General features: G+C 41.1%; 1 protein-coding gene across 12 annotated transcripts in view; it reads right to left on the minus strand.

Moving 5' to 3' along the window:
* Positions 1 to 1,513: 1,513 nt before the first annotated feature.
* The window catches only part of NUBPL (NUBP iron-sulfur cluster assembly factor, mitochondrial), a 237,167-nt gene continuing 212,287 nt past the window's right edge, over positions 1,514 to 26,393 (minus strand). For 5 of the 12 annotated variants that reach the window (XM_017348250.4, XM_017348248.4, XM_089309811.1 and 2 more), the window contains 3 exons: positions 14,391 to 14,511; positions 10,321 to 10,403; positions 3,964 to 4,640 (listed from right to left, as the gene is read on the minus strand). In XM_017348250.4, the coding sequence (XP_017203739.1) occupies positions 4,470 to 4,640; positions 10,321 to 10,403; positions 14,391 to 14,511 (375 nt within the window). In that variant the 3' untranslated portion in view covers positions 3,964 to 4,469. Of the gene's footprint in view, positions 4,641 to 10,320; positions 10,404 to 14,390; positions 14,512 to 26,393 lie in introns of all 12 variants that reach the window. The other 7 variants (XM_089309808.1, XM_002717939.6, XM_070053780.2 and 4 more) reach the window with 4 other exon arrangements.

Consider the following 26,393-nt stretch of genomic DNA (forward strand, 5'->3'; position numbering starts at 1 on the left):
AAGGATACATCAGGTTTTCTTGTAGCCTGCCTCAGAAAGCAAAGGATAGAAATGCAGAGGGTTTGAGAAGAAATCTTCCCACAGGATGAGTCACTTCCTCTGTTGTGAGTTTACCTTTCTCTCATGGAGGGTAGAATGGAAATTCTCTACACTCTATGGAAATGTGAAGAATGAGGGATAAATATTACCTCTTTAACATCAGGCACACTAGCTATGCTTAAGAGTTTATCTTTGAAGTCAGCACTTTGAAGCTTAACAAAGTGCGCCCAAGGCAAAATTTTCAAATAAGCTTAGTTCTTGTGTTTACAGCTTCTTTCCCTTCCTCCACTTCTAAACCACCATTTTTTCCAGTAGCTTTCCTTGAAGCCTCTGCACACACTAGTCAAGCAAAGGCGATGGCAAAAAGAGGCAGAGGAATGACACCGTCTGTGGATCTCCTCTGAGTCGTGTATGAGAGTAGTGAAGACTACCTCTCCCACTTCCCCGAGGGGTGATCTATATTTTGGCATGCAATTTTTTTTTTTTTTATAAATCTTTTTTTTTTTTTTTTTTTTTATTTTTGACAGGCAGAGTGGACAGTGAGAGAGAGAGACAGAGAGAGAAAGGTATTCCTTTTGCCGTTGGTTCACCCTCCAATGGCCGCCGTTGCAGCCGGCGCACCGCGCTGATCCGATGGCAGGAGCCAGGATCCAGGTGCTTTTCCTGGTCTCCCATGGGGTGCAGGGCCCAAGCACCTGGGCCATCCTCCACTGCACTCCCTGGCCATAGCAGAGAGCTGGCCTGGAAGAGGGGCAACCGGGACAGAATCCGGCGCCCCAACCGGGACTAGAACCCGGTGTGCCGGCGCCGCAAGGTGGAGGATTAGCCGATTGAGCCACGGCGCCGGCCGGCATGCAATTTTAAGCACCTCTGAAGCTCACTTGGATTATCCTTTTTCCAGGGCAAGTTAAATCTAGTTTAAGTACTTACTTTTTGGTATTCAGAGTGCTCAATAATCCTGTATATTCCCCCTTTCTTTATAAACAGACAATAAAAACAAAAGCAAATATCTGTAACTTGAAGTCATTACTTCCTTCTCAGAGTGATGAGTGATGATTACTGTGACCACGAAGACTTGTACTCATATTAATTAGTATGAAGAATATAGTCGAGGAAATTTAAATTTACATATAGCGGTACAGTTTTTTAAATTAATCTTTTATTTTTGAGATAATTATAGATTTACATGCAGTTTTAAGAAATAATAGAAGGAGATTCCATGTGTCCTTAACTCAATTTCCCCCAGTGGTGACATCTCATGTGGCTACAGTACATCACAACCAAGACACCGGCACTGATGACGTCATGCTACAGAACATTCCTGTCCTCATAAGGATCCCTCATGTTCCCCTGAAAGTCACACTCAAGTCCATTCCCAACCCGTTCGTTAACACGACTTTCCATTTCTATAGCTTTGTCATTTCAAAATGGTATAGAAATGGAATCACATAGCACACAATTTTTTGGGATTAGCTTTTTCTTTCCTTTTTTTAAAGATTTATTTTATTTATTTGAGAGTTACAGAGAGAGGTCGTCCATCCGCTGGTTCACTCCCCAGGTGGCTGCAATGGCTAGAGATGCACTGATCCAAAGTCAGGAGCCAGGAGCTTCATCCAGGTCTCCTACATGAGTGCAGGGGCCCAAGAACTCAGGCCATCTTCTACTGGTTCCCCAGGCTATAGCAGAGAGCTGGATCAGAAGAGACGCAGCCAGGACTAGAACCAGTGCCTATATAGGATGTCAGTGCTTCAGGCCAGGGCTTTAACCTGCTGTGCCACAGCACCGGCCCCTGGATTGGCTTCTTCACTTAGCATACTTCTCTGGAATTCAGCAAGGTCATTGTCTATATATACAATGTGTTCTTTTTACTGATGAATAGTATTTGTATGAATGTATCAGTTTGTTTAACCATTCACCCACTTAAGAAAATATGGGTTGTTTTGGCTATTACACATAAAGCTGTTAAACATATTCACATATAAGTTTTTGCATGGAAACATGTTTACAAGAGTATGCAACTCTCTGCCTAACTTTCTGGCTGATAACTAGAAAGCAAAAGACATCAAGGCAGCTGTCAAAGGTCATAGGACATTCCTTATAATTGACAATTAATTAATGAATCAATTATCTCAGTTCTTCCAGTTCTATAGCTATCTGCCACCTGACCTTGCAAAGTCCCTGATATCTCTCTCTCTGGGCTTCAATTAGACAAGAGACAGGCATGAACTCCATGGAATGCTCCTGAAAGAGGAAGCAGATTTCATGGCCATGCTGAATACTACATACCTCCTAAGAAATTAAGGAATGCACACTGATGTGCAAAAGTAGGGACCCTGTAGCCAACCACCCTATTCAAATCCCAGCTCTACACTTGCTAGAAATGGTAATCCTCAGGCCGGCGCTGTGGCTCAATAGGCTAATCCTCCGCCTGTGGCGCTGGCACACTGGGTTCTAGTCCTGGTTGCTCCTCTTCCAGTCCAGCTCTCTGCTGTGGCCCGGGAGTGCAGTGGAGGATGACCCAAGTGCTTGAGCCCTGCACCCGCATGGGAGACCAGGAGGAAGCACCTGGCTCTTGGCTTTGGATCGGCGCAGCGCGCCGGCTGCAGCACACCAGCCGCAGCACACCAGCCGCAGCAGCCACTCGGGGGTGAACCAACGGAAAAAGGAAGACCTTTCTCTCTGTCTCTCTCTCTCTCACTGTCTAACTCTGCCTGTCAAAAAAAAAAAAAGAGAGAGCAGGAAGAAATGATAACCCTCAGCAAGACACTGAACATTCTTGCAAGCCACTTTCCTTATCTGTACAACAGAGATAACAGTACCCCACTGGAAAAATCGGAAGATTACAAGGTCATGGAGAAAACCCTGGATAGATGTCAGCTGTTGCACACAAAAATTCATTAGAAAAGAATTTAGGGTACAAGGGAAGGCTTTAGTTCAGGAAGTCGTCTGCAAACTGGGTGAGACACAGCCTTCAGGTATGAAAGGAAGGTGCACTCCAGAGGAACCAAGGGGAGGGCTGTTTCACTGAGCAAAAGGTCCTGCCCTGGTCTGTAAACAAATGAGGGCTGCTGGCTTGTGAGAAAATGCTAGTTCTGACTGGCTGCCTTTAAAAGTGACCACAAGCCACAGTTCACTGGCCAGGTTCAGGTGGCAAAATGGGACATTCTGAAGCTGATTTATCTTGGCAGTTGAAACAGAATTATGACGGGGCACAGGCAGCAAAGTGGTATTTCCAGGAACACAGTGCTGTTAAGAGTACAGGGGGAAACCCCAGTCAACAAATGGCTGCTTGGCTTCAATCTGAACTGTAAGTCCAATTAACCACTCAGAATCCATGGTGAAGGAACAGTTCTCCCCAGAGTGCCCATTATTATTGTCATTATATTCTTTCCATCACAATCAGAAACATCATCAAAACTGTCATGATCATGTTAAAAATACACACGTCCAGGCCCTACCTCTGAGGATTCAGAATCACTAAGTCTGGGGTAGAGTCTGGTCCAGATGAAGAAGCAGAGGCTCAAGGATATTAAGAACACGGCAAGACAGAGACACGATTCAAACACGACTGTCTACATCCACACACACATTCAACAAACGTTCTCAATGACCAACTCTGTGGTCCTCAAAACAAGCACAGTTCTCTCCCAGGGTGGGCTTTCACAAGAACTCAGGTTTCCCCAAGAGGTAGTTCAACAAGAGAGACTGCAGTTCTGCACAGCTGATACACATTGTTTTTTTTTTTTTTTTTTTAAATTTTGAAATAGAGTAGTTAACATTGATACATAACAATTTTGTGAGTCATACCTTAGCAAATCAAATCTGAAAATAACACATATTTGCTAAGACAAAAATGAAAACAACTGTGAGTTTTCCTGTCCCTGCAGGTGCTACCACCACACTGCTGACTTCTGATTTCTCTTATTCGGAAATTTCCAGATGCTTGGGGAATCACGCTGGAGGGGGGGGCAATCTTCTCACCACTTCCACAGCGATCTGCAGGTAAGCTTTGGCCTGGAAAAGAATAGAGTCCTTTGTTCCACATTTCTCCCCAGCACACACAGAATGACTCATGAACAGCTGATCATAGATGACCCCTATACTTGCTGCTAAAAATGCTGGATGAGATGAGGAAACTCAGAAGTGGGAAGACAACACACATTGCAACTGAAGCAGCGGGGGAAGGATTTCAGATTATCTGGAGGATTATATTTGGAAGATGACTTTCTGAAAAAATATTTCATACCAGCAATTACTGTTTTTTCAAACTTGATCCCAGTGCCAGTACACCAGCAATCCAGTCTCAGTGTAGAAAAAGTACACCTTCCTCCTCTGACAAACTCATATCCTGAGAGATGCTGTCACAACTTCTTTGGCCTAGGAACTGTTAGTCCTTTTCAGGAGGGCTACTTCTATTACCACTTTGTGACTTATCTTTGGAAAGCATGTTCTTTATTCTGAGAACTGTGTGCAGCTCCAGCTCTGAGCACCTCAAGATGGGAATCACGCAAGCAGGCCTGATGCAGTGAGTGCTTCCATAGCTCACGTCCAGGGTCCTCAGTGCAGTGGGATACTAACAGTGCTTCCAAGCCAGGAATGAGCTACAAACAAACCCAATGTCCTTGATGTTCCAGTTAGAACAATGGTCACCTTATCTACATTTTAAGAGTTTCTTTTTTTTTTTTTTAGCAAATTACAATGAAAATATTGTCCCATCTTATTCATAAAATGTAACTGTAAAACATAAATCAGGTTTTCTGAAACCATTGATTTCTACAATGATACCCTAACAGTGATGTACACGTTACCATTACTCATGATAATAGCTAAAATTTACCGAGTACTTGCTATTTGTCAAGGATAATTGAATTTATCTTCATAGCTACCCTAGGGAATAAATCCTGTCACATTCCCCACTTTTTAGACAAGAGAACCAAGACAAAGAAAGGTGAAGAGTCTTGTCCAAAGCATTAGAGCAAGTACAATATGTGCTGTCTGACTAACTCCCAAGCTCTGAGCCATCAAAGGAGGTGAGTTCAGGGTGTCCTGCCTTGATGAAGGCTTCACGCATGTGTCACAATCTTCTTTTTCAAAGACTACACCAGAGCCCTAACAGCTGAATCATATTTAATTTTACCAGAAAAGTGTTAAAATTTCATTTCAAAGACTCCCCTTAACAACAACAATAAAGGGTCTCAAAACATGAATAAGGCTTTAACAATTTTAACTTAGCACATACTGCGTCAAATACTTTTGAGTAAGTAGTAATCTCAATCATGAAAAACAAGCATTTTCCACTCAACTGAGATGAAGAAATTGGGAGCTATTTGTTCAAGGTTAGAAAGTCAGTGATCTGGAAAACACACTCAAACCTGAGTTCAACTAATGCTGAAGCCAAGTTCTTTTTTTTTTTTTTTTTTTTTTTTTTTTGAGAGAGAGAGACAGAGAGAAAGGTCTTCCTTTTTCTGTTGGTTCACCCCACAATGGCCACTGCGGCTGGCACGCTGTGCTGATCCGAAGCCAGGATCCAGGTGCTTCTCCTGGTCTCCCATGCAGGTGCAGGGCCAAGCACTTGGGCTATCCTCCACTGCACTCCTGAGCCATAGCAGGGAGCTGGACTGGAAGAGGAGCAACCAGGACAGAATCTGGCGCCCCAAAGGGGACTAGAACCCAGTGTGCTGGTGCCGCAGGCGGAGGATTAGCCTATTGAGTCACAGCGCCGGCCAAAGCCCAGTTCTTCCTACTGCACAACATACTAACTAGCAAGCCCCAGATTCAAGCAGTTATAATGTATAGTCTCAAAAGGATTTCACTCTCTGCTGCAGTTAACAGAAACAATAGTTTTTGTTTAAAAACAGAACTTTTATTCATAAAGAAATAATTCTCTCAAATTTAGTGTGTTGATTTTCATCCTTGCATCTTTAAAAATATCTTTTATCTACTAATTGCTTTTCTAGGTATTTATGCTTAATATTTTGTGATGAAAATTTAAAGTTCACTAAAACAAAAGCATCATCATTCTATAATCTTATTTAGTACTAATCTTAAGTTAGAGACAATAAACCTATCAGAATACAAAAAAAATACTGAACGATTTCAGAATAATTAAGTTTGCTACACTCAACCTTTCCTTTTTATTAAAGATTTATTTATTTCTTTGAAAGGCAGATTACAGAGAGAAAGAGATCTTCTATCTGCTGGTTCACTCCCCAAATGGCCGCAATAGCCAGGGCTGGGCCAGGTTCATGCCAGGAACCAGGAGCTTCTTCCTGGCTTCCCACGTGGGTGCAGGAGCCCAATTACCTGGACTATCCTCCACTGCTTTCCTAGGTTCATTAGCAGGGAACAAGAAGCACAGAGCAGCCAGGACACAAACCTGTGCCTATATGGGATGCCGGCATCATAGGCACCAGCTTAACCTGCTGTGCCACGATGCCAATACCAACCTTTGCTTTTTAATGGATTATCTCCAAGTTTAAACTTCCGGTATATCACACTCAAAATAATGGTTAGATTATCCTTTGCAGAGAAATCATTAAAAGTGCTTAGTTTAACAGCTTCAATTTGTTGAGACTGAATTTTTTTTCAGCCACTGCAGTATCATTTCCACAAACACATTTCAGTTCTTATTGCATGCAAGGCATTGTGTTGGGAAATGTGTGGGATGTAATGATATAAAAAGGAGGCAGAGCAGCTCACTGATGAAGAACTAGGGTCTGGAAGTCCGATCAGACAGGTCTGGAACCTTGCCTACACTACTGTATTCAGAGAGAGGCTTTGGGCAAGTTATGTGACCTTTCTAGGCTTAGTTTCCACAGCTGTAAAATAGTTGTCAGAACAGTATCTACCTCACAGGCCTTGGGAGTAGCAAGTGAGAATAAGGCATGCAGAATGCTGGCACAGAGGAAGCAAATAATAAATATTTGTTGTTGCTGCTATTAGCATCATGCCCTCAAGTAATTTACAAGCTCATTGAAAAGCTCATAGAAACATGCCTTTGGGTTTTCTTCCTGCCTGAGTAATAATCAAATTAAATCCCTTTTGTTTAATCCATACTAGCAAAAAGGTAACACACATACATTATATGTAAAATATATAACTGAGATTTCTAAAACTATTAATACTTTCTTCTTTCATTAATTCCATTCCACACAGGCTGATAATCCTTCCCTCCTAGTTAAGGTCTTTTTATTACATATCTAGTGGCCCAGAAAATCCAGCTGCAGCCTGTGTGTAGGCAAAAGGGAATGAATAGTATCCAAAGTGCAAGAAGCTTTCTGGAGAGCTCTTGGCCTTGTTTTTGTCTTTAAGTAACTGAAGTTATAATTTATTTCTCACAGTCACTTCATAGTAGGACTGTGAGGTGATAATTTAGGAATGATAGAGTAATAAAGTTTCCATTTACATTTGAAAGTCTTTGCCAGGAATATCATACAGATTTGATATTTGAAAATCTTTACCAGGAATATCTTAGAACATATCTTTCTGAATGCTAATATGTTCACGAGATAAAAAGAATAAAACCACAAAATCAGGCAATCACCAGCCTGTTCCTTGTATCCTGGCTTCACTCAAAAGCAAAAAATAGTTTGTTAAATCAACAATTAGAAGTGCACCTGCAAGGGGCAATGCTACTGAATTGAAGAGTTCTGAATTTGCAGTATGCACCTCCCTTTTTGTCCTGCTACTTCTTTCGCTATTTTACACTGCTCACAATGGGAGATTCCCAGACACCTCTTTTCTGAACGGTACACTTAGGCAGAAGGTTCTGACCATTAGTTGTGTCTGAGCGGCCTGTTAGTGCTTTCAACTGATACTACAGCCCTTCCAACTTTCTTAATTTTGTCTGAAAACCACCACAATTTATACCTTTAAATTAATCACTGCCTTTGTAGTGTTTGCCTCTTCTAAAAGTTAAATATTACTGTGAGAGAATCCTTAATGCCAAATTTTAAAGGACTTTATAGGCAGAGAATGAGAGCCTGACATCAGATGTTGGGAGGAGGAAGTGATGGAATATGGAGAAGAGAATAACAATGAAATTTTTACTGATTAATATGTGGATCAACTCCTAAAATAGCAGGTGTCAGTCAGTTCTAGCTTAGTCTAAGGGGCTAATTATTACCAACTAATAGTATAGGTTCTTTACAATTAACTTTTGCAGATTTACTGTGTTGGGCAAATAAATGTTCATTTCATTCTTTAAGTGAAGACATTCAAACAGAATGAACATTAAGTTTCCATGAATATTTGGATTGGTTGAAAGGGCTGTAACTAGTTTCTGAGGACACATTTCCTTTTGAGTTCATAAGGAAAAGGGAGGGAGTACTGGGAGGCAAGATTCAGCATGAGGCTAGCCAGAAAGATCCTGGTTCCAGGACTCAGTCACAGCTAGGAGTGAACATCTTCCATGTCCAGGTTGGGAACTCTACTCTCATCTCATGATTCAAACTCTGCTACTCTGGATTTTAAATGCCATGAAAGAGTAACCCCCCCCCCCCCACCCATGACAACCTAACAAAGCTCTTATCCAACTCCCCAGACAATGCACCATCACACACTCTGGATGTCATCTCTGGTGATTCTCGGACCCCCAGGTTAAGATCCTCTACATTATGCTCTGGCACAGTCCCAGTTATATTATGAAAATGGGATGAACTGGAAGCTAGCACATACATATGGCAGACAGTTAATAAACCTTGCAGTTAATCAGGAAATGAGGCAGAGATTGCACTGGGAAGAGAATGCACGAAATGTACATTAAAGCTGAGTGTGGGGCTGGCGCCGCGGCTCACTAGGCTCATCCTCCGCCTAGCGGCGCCAGCACCCCAGGTTCTAGTCCCGGTCAGGGTGCCGGATTCTGTCCTGGTTGCTCCTCTTCCAGTCCAGCTCTCTGCTGTGGCCTGGGAGTGCAGTGGAGGATGGCCCAAGTGCTTGGGCCCTGCACCCACATGGGAGACCAGGAGGAAGCACCTGGCTCCTGGCTTTGGATCGGCACAGCATGCCGGCCGTAGTGGCCATTTGGGGGGGTGAACCAACAGAAAAGGAAGGCCTTTCTCCCTGTCTTTCTCTCTCTCACTAACTCTGCCTGTCAAAAAAAAAAAAAAAAAAAAAAAAAAAAAAAAAAAAGCTGAGTGTGGACCTGGTCTCTAGTATTATCTTGGACAAATTCATTAATATAAATGAATCTTTGCTTTTATCTGAAACAGTGAAGATTATTACATTTACCTCATAAAGATGCTATGAGAATAAAATAAAACAATGTATTCAATATACTCAATGACACCAGTCTCTTAAGAGGAACTGAGGAAATTTTAACTACTGGGATATGACCCAGAGGTTACACAACAGAAAGAGGGCAACATTTGGAAGGGAGTCTTGTCTTTCAGCTACATCAACTTAATTATTCAGATAAGCTGAATCTTCCCAATTTTCTTTCTGCATATCAAAAAGTATATATCTTTTAAAGACGTATTTATTTATTTGAAAGGTAGGGTCACAGAGAGAGGGAGAAACACAGACAGAGAGGGAGAAAGGGATATCTACCATCTGCTGGTCACTCCCCAGACGACTGCAATGGCCAGGGCTGGGTCACGCTGAAGCCAGGCACCAGTAGCTTGGCCTGGATCTCTCATGCGGGTGGCAGGGCCCAAGCATTTGGGCCATCCTCTGTTGCTTTCCCAGGCCAATAGCAGGGAGCTAGATTAGAAGTGGAACAGCTGGGACTTGAACTGGTGGCCCATATGGGATGCTGGTAAAGCAGGTGGTAGCTTAACCTGCTACACTATAATACCAGTTCTTTTTTATTTCTTTTTCCAAGAAATATGCTTTGTGGGCCAGTGTTGTGGTATAACAGGTTAAGCCTCTGCCTGAGACACCAGCAACCCTTATGGGTGCCAGTTCAAGTGCCAGCTGTTCCACTTCTGATCCAACTCTCTGCTAATGGCCTGGGAAAACAGCAGAATATGGTCCAAATGCTTGGACCCCTGCATTCATGTGGGAGATGTGGATGAAGCTCCAGGCTTCTGTCTTCAGCCTGGCCAGTCCTGGCCGTTGCTAATGAACTAGCATATGGAAGATGTGTGTGTCTCTCTCTCCGTCACTCTCTGCCTTCCCGCCCCCCTGCAACTCTGCTTCCCAAATAAATAAATAAATAAGAAAGGAAGAAAGGAAGGGAGGGAGGGAGGGAGGGAGGGTGGGAGGAAGGAAGGAAGGGAGGGAGGGAGGGAGGGGGGGAGAGGGAGGAAGGAAGGAAATGTCGTATTTAAAAATGCCACTTACCTCATCACTTTCGGGCTGTGAATACACAATTGGCTGGCCTGTATCTGAAGCTTCCCTTATACTAAGGTGTAAAGGAATGTCTCCTGAAAGAGCACAGCAGACAGATATCCATCAGTACCGGGAAAGCTCACAAAACCATTTGGAACCTATTTGAACTTTGGAAAAAAACAAAGCCTGGGCTGGCGCCGCGGCTCACTAGGCTCATCCTCCGCCTTGCGGCGCCGGCACACCGGGTTCTAGTCCCGGTCGGGGCACCGGATTCTGTCCTGGCTGCCCCTCTTCCAGGCCAGCTCTCTGCTGTGGCCTGGGAGTGCAGTGGAGGATGGCCCAAGTACTTGGGCCCTGCACCCCATGGGAGACCAGGACAAGCACCTGGCTCCTGCCATCAGATCAGCGCGGTGCGCCGGCTGCGGCAGCCATTGGAGGGTGAACCAACAGCAAAGGAAGACCTTTCTCTCTGTCTCTCTCTCTCACTGTCCACTCTGCCTGTCAAAAAAAAAAAAAAAAAAAAAAAAAAAGCCTATATTAAACTGATTTAAATCAATTCAAATCATGATTATCTGCAATTTACTATATCTCTGGAACAAAGAATTTCAAATGAAAATCAGAGGCAAAATACTGCATTTGAGGGCAGTAAAGGGATCGCACATGCACATATGATAGCTATGTGGCACCCAATGAAGGGTGAAGCCTCTCATTTAATCTTTGCTGGAGGTCTTCCATCCAGGAGTGGCTTGGAACACATTTGTAAATGATTTCTCTGTAATATCTGATACTGACTCACTGTGTCACATGATAAGAGGAAGGGGGGGGCGGGGGAGGCAAAGTACCCCCAAAAAAGAACAACAATGTAATCTTGCTGCTGGCAGAGTGAGCTAAGAGAAATATTATCTCAACTCTCTGCCTTTTTAGCAGATAGAATCTTTTTCTATTGTTATTTACTAATCTACATAGACTTACATCTAACTTGTAAGCTTGTTGAGGTCTCAGGAAGTGTTATGAGGGTACTTCAGAAAGTTGGTGGAAAAGCAAAATGAAAAGGTAAGCTTATTTTTCATGCAAAAAACCCCCATAAAATCTATGTATATTTTTCATAATATACATTTTCCGCTAATTTTTGAAGAGCCTTTGAATAATAAAAACCTCTAATACACAGTCCAAAGTTGGAGAGGTTGTGTATGATTCCTGAGAGCACAGTACTATTAATTGGTGCATTTAGGAGCCAGAGGTTCTTATCCATCATCCAATACACTCTTTTCTACCACACCTTCAGGGCAGAAGTCTTTCAAAGACTGAGAGACAGAATGCAGTAAATGGGGGTAGATATTTGGCCCAGCAGGTAAGACATTGCTTGGATCGCCACATCCCGTATCAGAGTGCCTGGGTTCAAGTCCTAGCTGTGTTATGATTCTAGCTCCCTGCTAATGTGCATCCTACATGGCAGTAGGTGACAATTTGAGTACTTAGGGTCCTGACAACTCACAAGTGAGACATGGATTGAGTTTGGGGTTCCTGGCTTTGGCCTGGTCCAGTCTTGGTCCTGACTGTTGTCAGCATTCAGGGAATAAAAGCGAGGAGATGGAAGATCTCTGTCTCTCTGCTTTCAAATTAAATGCAGAAAGTGGAGATTTACAAAGAAGAACAGACTCTATGGTACTCAGCATCCTCAGAACCATTCTAAATTCATTCAAAAGTTATTGAAATGTGTGTGTGTGTGTGTGTGTTTTATAAAAATAAGTCATCAGTACCACGCCAGGCAGTGTAAATAATGCAGAAGTGCATGTTACAAAAACATTACGATTTATTATACAGTACATGGTGGAGGAACAGATATTTCACGCTCCTCTTGTCAGCAAATTTTGTGATCTTAGCTCTTTAAGTCTTCCCTTAACGTCCAACGGCCAAGTGACAAAATACATGAATATTTCAGCAGCCATTTAAAGATTAGCTTTTCAATAAATTTGATGTTTATTCTATAGATCAATTTAAGACTGCAGGAAACTGTGACGGGGCAGGCAGGGTAAAATAAGTGATAGAACATGCTTAGAAACCCATAAAATTTTTCTTTTGATTTATGAACTGCCACTATAGGAAGAAATCTGGAATGATTTCTTTTCTCCTGAAGAAACAGAAGTAAGATAAAGTTAAACCTTCTCTTTTGTACAGCCACTCATCCACACTGTGTTTGCCCTCCAGAGACCCACAATCCTACCAAGAGACACACAAGAGTAGACTGGGCAGTAGGTAATACAGGCAGTATCTTGTCGGGCAGAGGTAATACAGTGAGAATGCAGGTGGGCTAATGGTTCTAATTTGAGAGGCAGAAGAAGCAGTAAAGGCTGAGTGAGTGAGGAGCACACCGGGCATACTAAGCACTTGGAAGGCTAATTCTGAAGGAAACAAGGGCACAGAGTAGGCCAAAGGGTTCCTCTGAGACAGTCTGACCATAGCTACGATGCACAGCAACTGCCCCAGTATATCCACAAGGATAAGGTTCTGAAGAGCTACTTTACCAATCATTTCAAACACAACCCAAAGGATGAACATCAATTAAGAGGCTGGCTGGGAATGAGTAAAGGACGGCCAAGGGCTCCCTGTGGGGTTCAACCACCCAGGAGGCCACAGGGGAGAACACTTTTATCTCAGGTCCTCATTCCCAATTCCAGCCCTTCCATTGCAGTTCATGGGAGGCCCGGGGGAACACGTGGCTGCATTAAGGGGCGATGTGTCCTGAGTTGGAACTCCAAGTGATCTTCCCTATAACATCATTAGACATAGCAGTTTAGGGTAGTGTCCAGCTTTTGTGATTGGTAATCAGTGTTTCTGATACATTTTTAGGATAACTGTACATATGTGAGCCATTAGTTAAAATATAACTCTCATATGTTACATTACTTCCTGATAAGATGCTTCAAACCCTAAACAAATGACTTATAAAACTGTACCACTGATTTATAAGTTAGAGAATTACAAATTTGCCAGTGTAATTCAATAATGTCAATTTATAATTATACATTTACTTTATTATATAAATGAATGTCAATCTGTTATGTTATTATGCAAATTTGGAAAATTGAACTTTCTAGGTTAGTTAAATGTAAAACAGTTGCAGAATATAATTAGTGGCTATAATTATAGCAATGCATCAAAATATATCATTAGTATTCACCTGGTATTGTAGTGGAGGCTATAGTATATAAATGCATAATAACAATCATACATTTACCATTAACTTCTAGAAACTTCATTATAATATAGAATATTTTGAAATTCCTTGCTCTCCAGGGGAATCTCAATTTTTTTAACAACCTAAAACTAATAATCCATTGTATGCCTCACTTATTCAGCATCTAACATATGCTTTTGCCCAAAACAGAAACTCATTTACAATGAAGATATCAAAACATGTTTCTTAAAAAGTCCATTAAAAGTTGCTCATGGATTTGTGAATACAGATTTTGTCCAACTCTGTGATTTGTTCATTTAACCCAAATTTTAGTTCTCATAGCAGTAATTAATCCTTCAATGCAGTGCTGTGAATAGTTTAAAATTCACGTGCCACATTTTATAGACATAGCAAACACAAATATTACAGAAAACAGTAAATATTATCATTCTAAAGCAGAAATACTAACAAATACAGAATTGAATAGGAAAGCATTTTTACTTATGCACCAAGAATTGATATTCCAAGAGATTGCTATGAAATTATAAATAGGCATGTGCATGAATGTACACCTGTTTATAAGAGAGGTGTGTATCCCACTGAGCAAACAAACTGATGAAAATAATTTAAAGTATGGCTTTAAATCAGAGTACTTGGACAACAAAACTCTTTTCAAAGTTATACGCAGTTTTTACCTATAGTAGAAATTACGTATTATCATAGTTGGCAGAACAAATCTATTCAAAAAAGCTAAAGAAATGTTATCACACAGAACTGTGCTACACTAACTTAAAACACAAAATCACAAGCAACTCCTCATTTCCTAAGACCTCTTCAAGACCAGGCTTCACTCCCACTTCCCCTTATGCAACTCTCACTGCCAAAAATCATCGTATGGTCTTACCCAGAACATCAAGATCAAGGGTCTGTGCTAGCTTCCTTGCACCATCAGCACCAAAAATATGAGTTTTGTGTTTACAGTTTGGACACTGGAAAACACTCATGTTTTGGATAAGGCCAAGGACCTAGAGAAATAAACACACATTGCAATTAAAACAAATCCTAACACATTATTTCAACAACTTCTTTAACCAAACACCCAGTAGGCTGAAGTGATAAAGGTGAGCAAGGTATGGTCTTTGCTCTCCAGGAACTCACAAGCTACTGTTAGGTTGTGAGGGGGCCTGGTGACAAGAAGGGGTGAGCTTACAGCAGGAATTCTGAGCAGGAGGAAGAGGCCAAGTGCAGGCAGCAAAGCCAAAATCGTGGGAGGATCTGGGCTGCAAGCCAGCAGGTGGTGGAGGCAGAAGATGATGTGGTGAGGAAGGTCAGGGCAAGAAGGTAAGAAGCAAAATGCCACCCAGGGATTTGAGAGACGCTTTTCTTCAGACAACATGAATTGTGGTTTTTAAAGTTGAGAAGGTGGCATTAAAGAGGTGATGTTGCACAATCAGATTTGTGTTTTAGAAATCTAGCTCCGGGCCGTGCCATGGCGCACTAGGTGAATCCTCCACCTGTGGCGCATCCCATATGGATGCCAGTTCTAGTCCGGGTTGCTTCTCTTCCAACCCAGCTCTCTGCTGTGTCCCAGGAAGCCTGTGGAAGAAGGCCCAGGTGCTTGGGCCCCTGCACCCATGTGGGAGACCAGGAAGAAGCACCTGGCTCCTGGCCTCAGATTGGCACAGCTCCATCCATTGCGGCCATTTGGGGAGTGAACCAACAGAAGGAAGACCTTTCTCTCTGTCTCTCTCTCCCACTGTCTGTAATTCTACCTGCCAAATAAATAAATAAAAATCTTAAAAAAAAAAAAAAGAAATCTAGCTCCAATGACAATATGGGGAAAAAGAAGAGAGGAGAAACAAAGGAAAATAAGACGTAAGATGTGGATGAAGTCTCACAGTAAACAATGCTAACATGCACCGAGTGCTCACGACAGGCCAGGTGCTGGGGGGAAGCACTTTGAAGCCACTAGCTCACATATGCCTCACAGGAACTGCATGATAGAGGTACGTTATACTCCTCCTCCCCATTCTACAGCTGACAAAACCCACAGTGCTGGCAAAAGACTGAAATTCAGCACTTGAAAAAAATTTCAAAGTTTCTTAGAAAATGTCCACCTCTTCTGTACTTTCTCCAACTTCTGGCACAGTGACTTAATAAACATTATTATTCAACAGTGATGTTGAATAAAAAGAGATGCTCTGCAAATATAATCCTTACTCGTGTTCCTTTTAACTCCACTTTCTTACTGATGAGAAGCAGGGGCTCCCTTGTAGAATAAAAATGTGCACCGCTACCAACAGAGGCTTAGAGACAATAGTGGCTGCATCACCCTGTCAACTGCACCATAAGATTATCATCGTAGGAGATTATCAGGACATTTGCATTTTAAATCAGGAATAGCTCTGACAGTCCACAATGAAACATAGAAACGAGGTGATAAAATTTGTTATTCTTTCCAAGAGAAGGCTAAAGTTGACCATATCATGCACAAATGAACACAAATAATAGAGGACATGAATCTGCAGCAAAGCATTTCCCAAGGATCTAATATATGCCCTTTTGCTGATGTAAAGTATCATGGAAAATAAATCACACTGTGTTTTGGTAATTCAGTAACATCTCCAGAAAGCTAGAGGAAAACACAGCTTATTGGTTTATTCACTATGTCTGTATAACACACTCATTGCTTAGGCAGTTTTACAGCCATTTATGTTAAATGTTATATATCCCCTGACTATAGGGCTTTCAACTTACACATGAAAACATCATTCAATAAATGACAAAAGGAAAAAAACTTTTAAAAAGTGAAAAATCCAGGTTAGGGTTTATTTCAATGCAGAGAGAACAGGAAAAGAATTCTTACCTTGGGATCTCTTAGCTTCCCCAGGACAGAGAGACATGCAGCAAGAATGTATTTATAGTTTGTGTGATTTATTCCTCATTATCAGATCATTCCCTATGGACTGCATAAATATCTCAGATATGTTCTCTATAGATTACATAAATGTCACAAACATAAGTGTAACCAATAGTTACACATTTAATGAGCTCTTATTTACATGCCAACAAGTGGACTAACCCCAAGGGATAGCATACAGTGGTGAGCAGACTTGGTCTTGGTCTTTGCCCCCTTGGAGCTTGCACTCTAATTGGAGAAATGGGTTGAACACAGAATAAAATAGAGCAGCATCTCTGGAAGCAGAGGCTAGGGTGGTATGAGAGTGTAGAAAAGAGGGGACTCAACTCATGCTTGGTGTCAGAGAAGGCTTCCTTGAAGAAAGCCAAGTATTTGACCTAAAAGTTACAGAGTAACCAGGCAAAAACCAAGCAGAAATGGAAGAAAAACATTCAAGACACAAACAGAGAGCAAATATCTCTCTGTGGGGAATTGCAAGGCCAGCCTGAGGCCTCTGAGGGGTGGGGTGAATGTCACTAGACAAGGCTGCAAAGGTAGTGTTTATATGGCAAACAAGGACACTTCAAAGAGTTGATAGAGGGGCTGGCGCTGTGGCACAGCAGATTAAAGCCCTGGCCATCTGGGGAGTGAACCAGCGAATGGAAGACCTCTCTCTCTCTGCTCTACCTCTCTCTGTAACTCTGTCTTTTTTAAAAAAATAAAGAGTTGATAGAAAAATGGAACTGAAAGTTTTTTTTATTTAAAATTTGTTTTGTAATTCAAGTGGCAGAGAAACCGAAAGACAGAGAAAGAGAGAGAGAAATATACCAAAGGAGTGTGTCAGAGACTGATTGACAGAGAACTCCCATCTGCTGGTTTACTCCCCACTTAAATGCCCACAACAGCCAGGTTTGAGCCAAGACTGAGCTAGGGCAAAGTCAAGAGACAGGAACTCAATCCATGTTTCCCAAGAGGGTGGCAGGGATCTAACCACTTGAGCTATCACCAGCCGCCTACCACAGTACACGTCAGCTGGAAGCTAGAATTGGGAGCAGTGCTGGGACTTGAACCCAGGCACTCTGATATGGGATGCAGGTATCCCAACTGGTGGCTTTACCATTAGGCCAAACACCTACCCAGATAAGTTTATTTTGGTGCAAGAGCACTTTTGAAATCTATGCATAGTTTTTCATAACACACATTTTTCATGAACTTTTTGAAGACCCCTCATGGTAAGGTGTCTCAGTTATGTAAGGAGTACAAAGAGAAGTCATTAAAGGGTTTTGAGGAAGAGAGTAAGCCCACCATGCCAGGCAGTTGTCACAGCCTCATTACTTAAAACAACACAAAGAATGGAAAACAGGGAAGACCTTTCGAATACACTTTTTTAAAGATATATTTATTTGAAAGTCAGAGTTACAGAGAGGGAGAGGGAGAGGGAGAAATAGAGAGATCGTCCATCTGCTGGTTCACTCCCCAAATGGCCCCAATAGCTGGGGCTAAGCCAGGCTGAAGCCAGGAGCCAGCAGCTTCCTCCAAGTCTCCTACATGGGTGCAGGGGCCCAAGGCCTTGGATCATCTTGGGCTGCTTTCCCAGACACATTAGCAGGGAGCTGGATCAGAAATGGAGCACCCAGGGCTTGAACTAGTGCCTTTATGGGATGCTGGCATCACAGGAAGTAGCTTAACCTATTACACCACAATGCCAGGCCCAATACATTTTTTTTTTTTAAAGGACTTGTCTCTTTATGTTTTTTTTCCATACAAACACAGATCCAGGGCTGTGCTCTCTAAAAATCAATCCTCAGACAGGTGGCTATTTTTAGGTGACTACAATATGTCCAGCTCTCCTGCTGGGCACTAGGTTAGGATTTTTCTGAAATTAGGTGAGTACATGTAAATTATTTTGGCCAATGAAATGTGAGAAGTGCCATGTGTCACTTTTAGGCCAAAGCTTTAGGTGCTAATTCCCCATTATCTTTTCCCTCTGTCCCAGTGACCAGCAAGCCTCCAGATGGCAGCTCCTGTGTCAATCGGGTGCTGGAATAAGAACAACAGAGAGGAGCGCTGAAGCCAAACAAAACAGACATGTAGCATGAGGGAAATTAACTGGGTGGTTTTAACCACTGAAATTCAAGCCATGTTTACAGACATAACCTAGCTCATCATGGCTGACAGCTATATGGGCATATTAGAATTTCTATTTTATGATTTCTTTTTAAATTTCAGTTGAGTGTGTATTTTATAATGGACAGAACACACATAATGTGGCATATGTATATATAGTATATATGTATACTATATATATGCAAATGTAACATAAATACACAACATGCTCAAACATATGCTTATAAATGTACATCCATGCTCAAATATCTTTTATTGATAAGGATGTACAATCAAAAAAGTTTGGAGATCAGGAATGCCCAATGTTTGAAACAGTGGTTTGACAATTAAGCTCAGCTTTATTATGGATAATATATGCCTTTGTCTAGTTTAAGGACAAAAGTCCTAATATTGCTTCCCACAGCATTCTGTATGAACTAATTCCATTTAACTCAAAGACTCCTTCACCTTAAGATCTTCTCACAGATATATCACTTTGTTTGGTAAAAACTTACAAGTTGGTTGTAATGGAAGAGAACAGAGAGCCCACAGGAGACCCGTACATGCAAGTCACTGATTTACACTGGACACAACATGGCACTGCAAGTAACTTGTGAGTCTTAACTCACTATCTCACCACCAACACAAAAATTAATTCCAGATGGATTGTAGAGCTAAATATGAAAATCAAGTCAGCATCACTTTACGATTAAAATAAAAACAAAAATCAAATATTCTCCCTGCTATGTGTCTGGGAAAGCAGTAGAAGATGGCCCAGGCCCTTGGGTCCTGCACCCACATGGGAGACTCCGAAGAAGCTCCTGGCTTCTGGCTTCAGACTGGCCCAGCCCTGGGCATTGCAGCCATTTGGGGGAGTGAACCAATGGATCGAAGATTTCTCTATGCCTCCCCACCCAAACGCTGCCTTTCAAATAAATAAAATAAAAATCTAAAAAAAAAAAATCTAATGTTGGTGAGGATATGAAACAACTAAGACTCACTGTTTCAGTTGAGTACAAATGAGTGCAACCACTCTGGAAAAGTGTATGGCTCTACTGAAACTGATTTAGACTTAAACTGTGGCACAGCAATTCCACTCCCAGTTATGTACTATCAGAAACATGAACACAGCATTCAGTAACAGACATGCAAAAATGTTTGTAACAGCACTAACTTCAATAACCAAAAATGGAAAACTACCCAAATGTGCAACAGCAGTAAAATGGACAACTTGTGGTATATTTATACAATGAAATGCTACAATGATAATAGAGAAACTATAATTATAATCAGCAGTATAAGAGACTTTTATAATTTTAAACAACATAAACCATACAAGCAGAAGCATATACATCAATCCACTTATAAAAAATTTAAAACAGGTAAAATTAATATATGGTGTTATGATTTGGATTTCACTTTGGAACTAGTGACTAAAGGTGGCACAGAGCATAGTTTCTGGGGTGCTGGTAATGTTCTATTGCTTTTTCTTGTTTTTGAAATTTTGTACCCTTTGGTAAAAATCTCTATGGCGCCCCCACTCCAGCCCCTGGTAACCACCACACTACTCTCTACTTTTATGAGCTCAACTTCTTAGATTCCACATATCAGTGAGATTATGAGGAGATTGTTTTTTCTGTACTTGGCTTATTTCACTTCATATAATGTCCTCCAGGCTAATCCACATTTCTTCAAATGACAAGATTTTCTACTTTTTAAAGGCTGAATAGAATTCCATTGTGTATAAATGTCACATTTTCTTTATTCATCCATCCACTAATGGACCCTTAGGTTAATTTTATATCTTGGGTATTGTAATACGATAATTAATATGGGAGTGCAGATATCTCATTGACACATGAATTTTAGTTCCTTTGGATATCCATAGGTGCTACAACTTGAGAGAGCACCCACGTGCTGGTTCACTTCCCTACTATCTGTGATGGCTCTGGGCCAAGGGGACTGATCCAACAGCTGGGAACTCGGTTTATGTGTACTTCATGGACAGCAGGACCCTACTGCCTCTCAGGGTCAGCATCAGCTGGAAGGTGGAGTCAGGAACCAGAGCCAGGGACTGAAATGAGGTACTCTGATATGAGTCAGAGGCTGTTATACCAGGCCAAATGCCCTCTGCACCCTCCTCCTGCCATTTTTAATTTTTAAAGAAAACTCCACAATGTTTTCCATTGTAGTTAATTTACATTTCTACACGCAGTGTGCAGAATTTCCCTTTTCTCCGCATCCTTCTCCTTTCTCCAACATCTATCTTTCCTCTTTTTGATAACAGTCATTCTGACAGGTGTGAGGTGGTATTTCATTGTAGTTGTAATTTGCCTTTCTCTAATGATTAGTGAAGTTGAACATTTTCTCATTAATCTGTTGATCATTTCTATGTCCTCTTCAAAAATGTCTATGTAGATCTCTTGTCAGTTTTTAAAGTGGGTTTTCTTGCTATTGAGTTGAGTCCTTATTTATTCTGGATATTAAACTCTTTTCAGATGTATAATATTTTCACTCATTTTGCAGGTTCTCTCTTTATTCTGATAGTTTCTTTGGCTGGACAGAAGTTCTTCAGTCTGAGGTCATCCTATTTTTCTATTTTTACATTTGCTGCCTGTACCTTTGAGTTCATAATATCATCTGGGTTCCAAATAGCACCAATCACAGCACCAATCATACTCACAGAGCTTTCTCTCTATATTTTATTTCAACAGTTTTAAAGCTTTAGGTCTTATACTAAACTCTTTAATCCATTTTGAGTTGATTTTTTTTAATGTATGGTGTGGCATATGGGTCTTAATTTCATTCCTCTGCATATATATATTTAGTTTTCTCTTACCATGTTAAAGAGACTATTCTTTTTCCCATTGTGTGATTTTAATACATTTGTTACAAATGTATTGGCTATAAATGTATGGGTTTATTCTGGGCTCTCTGTTATTCTGTTTCTTGAATACACACAATGAGTATGTTCCATTATAATTTATGCTCTTCTGTGTTTGTCACACTTCAATAAAAAGTTTGCCTTTAAAAAAAGGTGATCATCAAAAAATGGAAATAAAGCAGTAACCACAAACCATAAAAAATGGTATATTAAGTGTCTTGCGAACTTGTATATAAGACCTCCTTTTTCCTGTTTTAGACAGAAAATATTCTACAAACACAAAGAAGTAGAGATAAAATTAAGATAAGTTCCTTGGTAGGAACAATCCCCTATTCTTTCTAATACTCCAAAGAGAAGAGATCTGAAATAGAAGTCTAAGTCAGAAAAGTTTTGAAATGATGGGGCTGTAGACTTGCAATGTCCAATCAGGTAACCGTTAGTCGCATGTGGCTACTGAGCACTTTAGTCTGAACTGCAATGTGTTAAAGTGTCAGAAACACGCTGGATATTAAAGACTTGGTAAGAGTAGAAAAAGGTAAAATATCTCAATACTTGTTTAAAATTTTCAAGATATATCTGAACATAAAAAAGTAACTCTAAAGTGTACAGCTGAATGCACTCATCCTAGGTAAAGCATGCCCACGTGACCAGGATCCTCTGAGAAACAAAGCATTGTCAGCACCCTAGAAGTCTCCTTGTTGGTCCTATAAACACTTTGCCACAGGTACACTGACCTGATTTCTAACACTACAAATTAATTTTGTCTGGTTCTGAATGTGATATGATTTTTAATTCCTGTATAAAGTTTGTCAAAATCCCAGTGGGATGAGATTTGGGAAATGGAAGCGAAGCTGTAACCATTACACTCTACTGGTTTCCTTTGGTTAAAGGCCATGAAAGAAAGATGCAGATGCGTTCCAAATTGTCCTCTTTCTTCCAGACTCTTCCCAACTAACCTTTCCACTGTGGTCTTTATCCATATTGTCATAATTACCCATGAAGTGGAGTATATTTTTAAAAATTTATTGGTCATTTGTGGAGCCAGCCCTGTGGTACAATAGGTTAATCCTCTGCCTGCAGCACCAGCATCCCATATGGGCACCGGTTGGCGTCCCAGCTGCTCCTCTTCCAATCCAGTTCTCTGCTAAGGCCTGGGAAAGCAGTGGAAGATGGCCCAAGTCTTGGGCCCCTGCACTTGCATGGGAGACCAGGAAGAAGCTCCTGGTTCCTGGCTTCGGATTGGCGCAGCTCTGGCAGTTGCGACTATTTGGGGAGTGAACCAGCAGAAGGAAGACCTTTCTGTCTGTCTCTTCCTCTCACTGTCTGTAACTCTACCTCTCAAATAAATAAATAAAATCTAAAAATAAAAATTATTGGTCATTTGTATATACTCTTTTGTAAGATGTTTAGGTTCCTTGTTTAGTTTTTCAGTTGAGTTTTTTCCTTAGTGAATTATAAGAATTCCTAATGTTTTTAAATATAATTCCTTTGTTGGTCAATTGTCAATAGCATATTATATAGAGTTTATGCTGAAATAATAATATTATGAATGCATTGCATTAAGTATATTACTAAAACTAACTTCACCTGTGTGTGTTTTACATTAAAAAAATGGCTATTAAAAACTTTGAAATGGACACTTTGAGAAACTTGACTTGATCAGCCCTTGCCCTGACTGTTGATGAACAACTTAATAATTTATCCCTCCTAGTATTTTTTTTGTTTGTTCTGCTTAATACTATTGGTTGAATTCTGTAATTAATACACAGTTATTCTTTTTTTTTTTTTTGACAGGCAGAATGGATAGTGAGAAAGAGAGACAGAGGGAAAGGTCTTCCTTTGCCATTGGTTCACCCTCCAATGGCCGCCGCACCGCGCTGATCCGAAGGCAGGAGCCAGGTGCTTCTCCTGGTCTCCCATGGGGTGCAGGGCCCAAGCACTTGGGCCATCCTCCACTGCACTCCCTGGCCACAGCAGAGAGCTGGCCTGGAAGAGGGGCAACCGGGACAGAATCCGGCGCCCCGACTGGGACTAGAACCCGGTGTGCCGGCGCCGCAAGGCAGAGGATTAGCTTAGTGAGCCGCGGTGCTGGCCCCACAGTTATTCTTAAGTGTTGAAACTTAACTGAAAAGTGATCCCTGTTAAATATAAGAGTGGGAATAAGAGAGGGAAGAGATGTACAGTTCGGCACATGCTCAATCGGACTTGCCCCAAACGGTAGAGTTAGAAACATACAAGGGGATTCCAACTCAATCCCATCAAGGTGGCATGTACCAATGCCATCTCACTAGTCCAAGTGATCAATTTCTGTTCACAATTGATCATAATGATAGGACTAAGAGTCAAAGGGATCACATAAACAACACTAGTGTCTGAAAACACTAACTGATAGAATAAAAAAGGGAGAGAACGATCCAACATGGGAAGCAGGATACACAGCAGACTCACAGAATGGCAGATGTCCTAAACAGCACTCTGGCCTCAGACTCAGCCCTTAAGGCATTCAGATCCGGCTGAAAAGCCCATGAGAGTATTTCAGGCATGAAAAAGCCAAGACACTCTGGCAAAAAAAAAAAAAAAAACAAAACCTAAATGAAAGATCTCTGCGAGTGAGATCCCAGTGGAAAGAACAGGTCATCAAAGAAGGAGGTACCTATCTCTGAAGGGAGGAGAGAACTTCCACTTTGACTATGACCTTGTCTAAATATGATCAGAGTCAGTGAACTCAAAAGGCTTCCATAGCCTTGGCAACTCATGACAAGAGCCTAGGGTGATTACTGATGCCATAAACAAGAGTGTCAATTTGTTAAGTCAACAACAGGAGTCACTGTGCACTTATTCCTCATGTAGGGTCTCTGTCCTTAATGTGCTGTACATTGTGATTTAATGCTATAATGAGTACTCAAACAGTATTTTTCACTTTGTGTTTCTATGTGGGTGCAAATTGTTGAAATCTTTACTTAATATATACTAAACTGATCTTCTGTATATAAAGAGAATTGAAAATGAATCTTGATGTGAATGGAAGGGGAGAGGGAGCGGGAAAGGGGAGGGTTGCGGGTGGGAGGGAAATTATGGGGGGGGGAAGCCATTGTAATCCATAAGCTGTACTTTGGAAATTTATATTCATTAAATAAAAGTTAAAAAAAATTATCTTGGCCAAACAAAACAAAACAAAACTTTGAAATTAGGGATCAGCATTGTGGTACAGCAGGTTAAGTTGCTGCTTGTGATGCCAGCATCCCTTCTCCGAATACAGAGTCCTGGGCTGCTCTTCTTCTGATTAAGCTTCCTGCTAATGTGGCTGAGAAAGCAGCAGATGGTGACCAAAGCACTTGATCTCTGCCATCCATGTGGGAGACCTGGATGGAGTTCTTGATTCCTGGATTTGGCGTAGCTCAGCTCTGGCTGCTGTGGGCATTTGGGGATTAAACCAGCTGATGAAATATCTCCATGTGTGAATGAATGAATGAAACAGTCCCTTTTAAAAACGTTAAAAATACATTTATAGCTCACATTCTATTTCTTTCTGAATTGTTCTAGACAATTAAAAGTCTGACAATAGAACCTATTGGGTAGTTTTCTTATCTAATGTGTAAGACCCTAAATATGCGTGAAAACACTTTTATTAGGTTCCACAATTGATTCTGAATATTTTTTAAAATGAGCAGAAATAAAATATTTACATTTAAGACACAAGAGATAAACTAGCAAGCTTCTCTACTTCTATTTAAAACTATATCAACCAAGTGTGGTAACATTCTCAGGTGGTTATCTCATTCTAGGCAAAAGTGAATGCAACTGTTATCCAGGGATACTTAAAAGCTCATAGAAAATGGAATTAAAAGATCACTTTCTTTTGGTGCAAAAGAAATATGAACTCCATGATATGAGACAAATGCAATTTTGTGTGCATTTGTGTGTATGTGCATAAGCACATATATAGTTATGTGTGTAAACAGTTATATATACAGAGATAGACATATACAAAGGTATTTCAAAACATTTGTAGGAATTGGAATTAAAAAGTAATTTTCTTTTTCTTTTCTTTTTTTTTCTTAAAGATTTATTTTATTTATTTGAGAGACATAGAGACATACAGACAGAAACAGAGACAGAGAGAGAGGTCTTCCATCCACTGGCTTATTCTCCAAATGGCTGCAACAACAATGGGTGGGCCAGGTTGAAGTCAGGAGTTTCTTCTGGGTCTCCCATGTGGGTGCAGGGGCCAAGCTCTTGGGCCATCTTCTGCTGCATTCCCAGGTGCATTAGCAGGGGGATGAAACAGAAGTGGAGCAGCACCCACATGGGATGTCAGTGTTATAGGCAGCAGCTTTACCTGCTATATCACAAGGCTGGCCCCAATAGTTTTCTTTTGGTATACAAAATTTTGAAATCCATGCATTCAAGATATATATAATTCACTGTGTGTGTATAAATAGTTCTATATACAGAGATACTTCAAAAAGTTTGTGGAAATTGAAATTTAAGTTTATTCTGGGGCCAGCACTGTGGCGCAGTAGGTTAAGCCTCCACCTGTGGTTCTGGCATCCCATATGGGCGCTGGTTCTAGTCCTGGCTGCTCCTCTTCTGATCTAGCTCTTTGCTATGGCCTGGGAAAACAGAAGAAGATGGCCCAGGCGGTTCGGTCTCCGCACCCATGCGGGAGACCTGGAAGAAGCTCCTGGCTCTGGCTTTGGATCCACACAGCTCCAGCCATAGCAGCTATTTGGGACGTGAACCAGCAGATGGAAGATCTCTCTCGCTGTGTCTCCCTCTCACTGTCTGTAACTCTGCCTCTCAAATAGATAAATAAAAATCTTTAAAAAATGTTTATTCTAGTGCAAAAAAGATTGAAATTCATAGTTTTCATAAAATGCATTTTCATAAACTTTTTAAAAAAGGTTAATTTATTTGAAAGGTAGAATTACAGAGAGAGAGAGAGAGAGAGAGAGATATCTTCCATTTGCTGGTTCACTCCTCAAATGGCCACAACAGATGGGGCAGGGTCAGGCTGA

The sequence above is a fragment of the Oryctolagus cuniculus genome, chromosome 12, assembly GCF_051225735.1.
Source record: "Oryctolagus cuniculus isolate XC-2025 breed Fujian yellow rabbit chromosome 12, ASM5122573v1, whole genome shotgun sequence".
NCBI lineage: Eukaryota > Metazoa > Chordata > Mammalia > Lagomorpha > Leporidae > Oryctolagus > Oryctolagus cuniculus.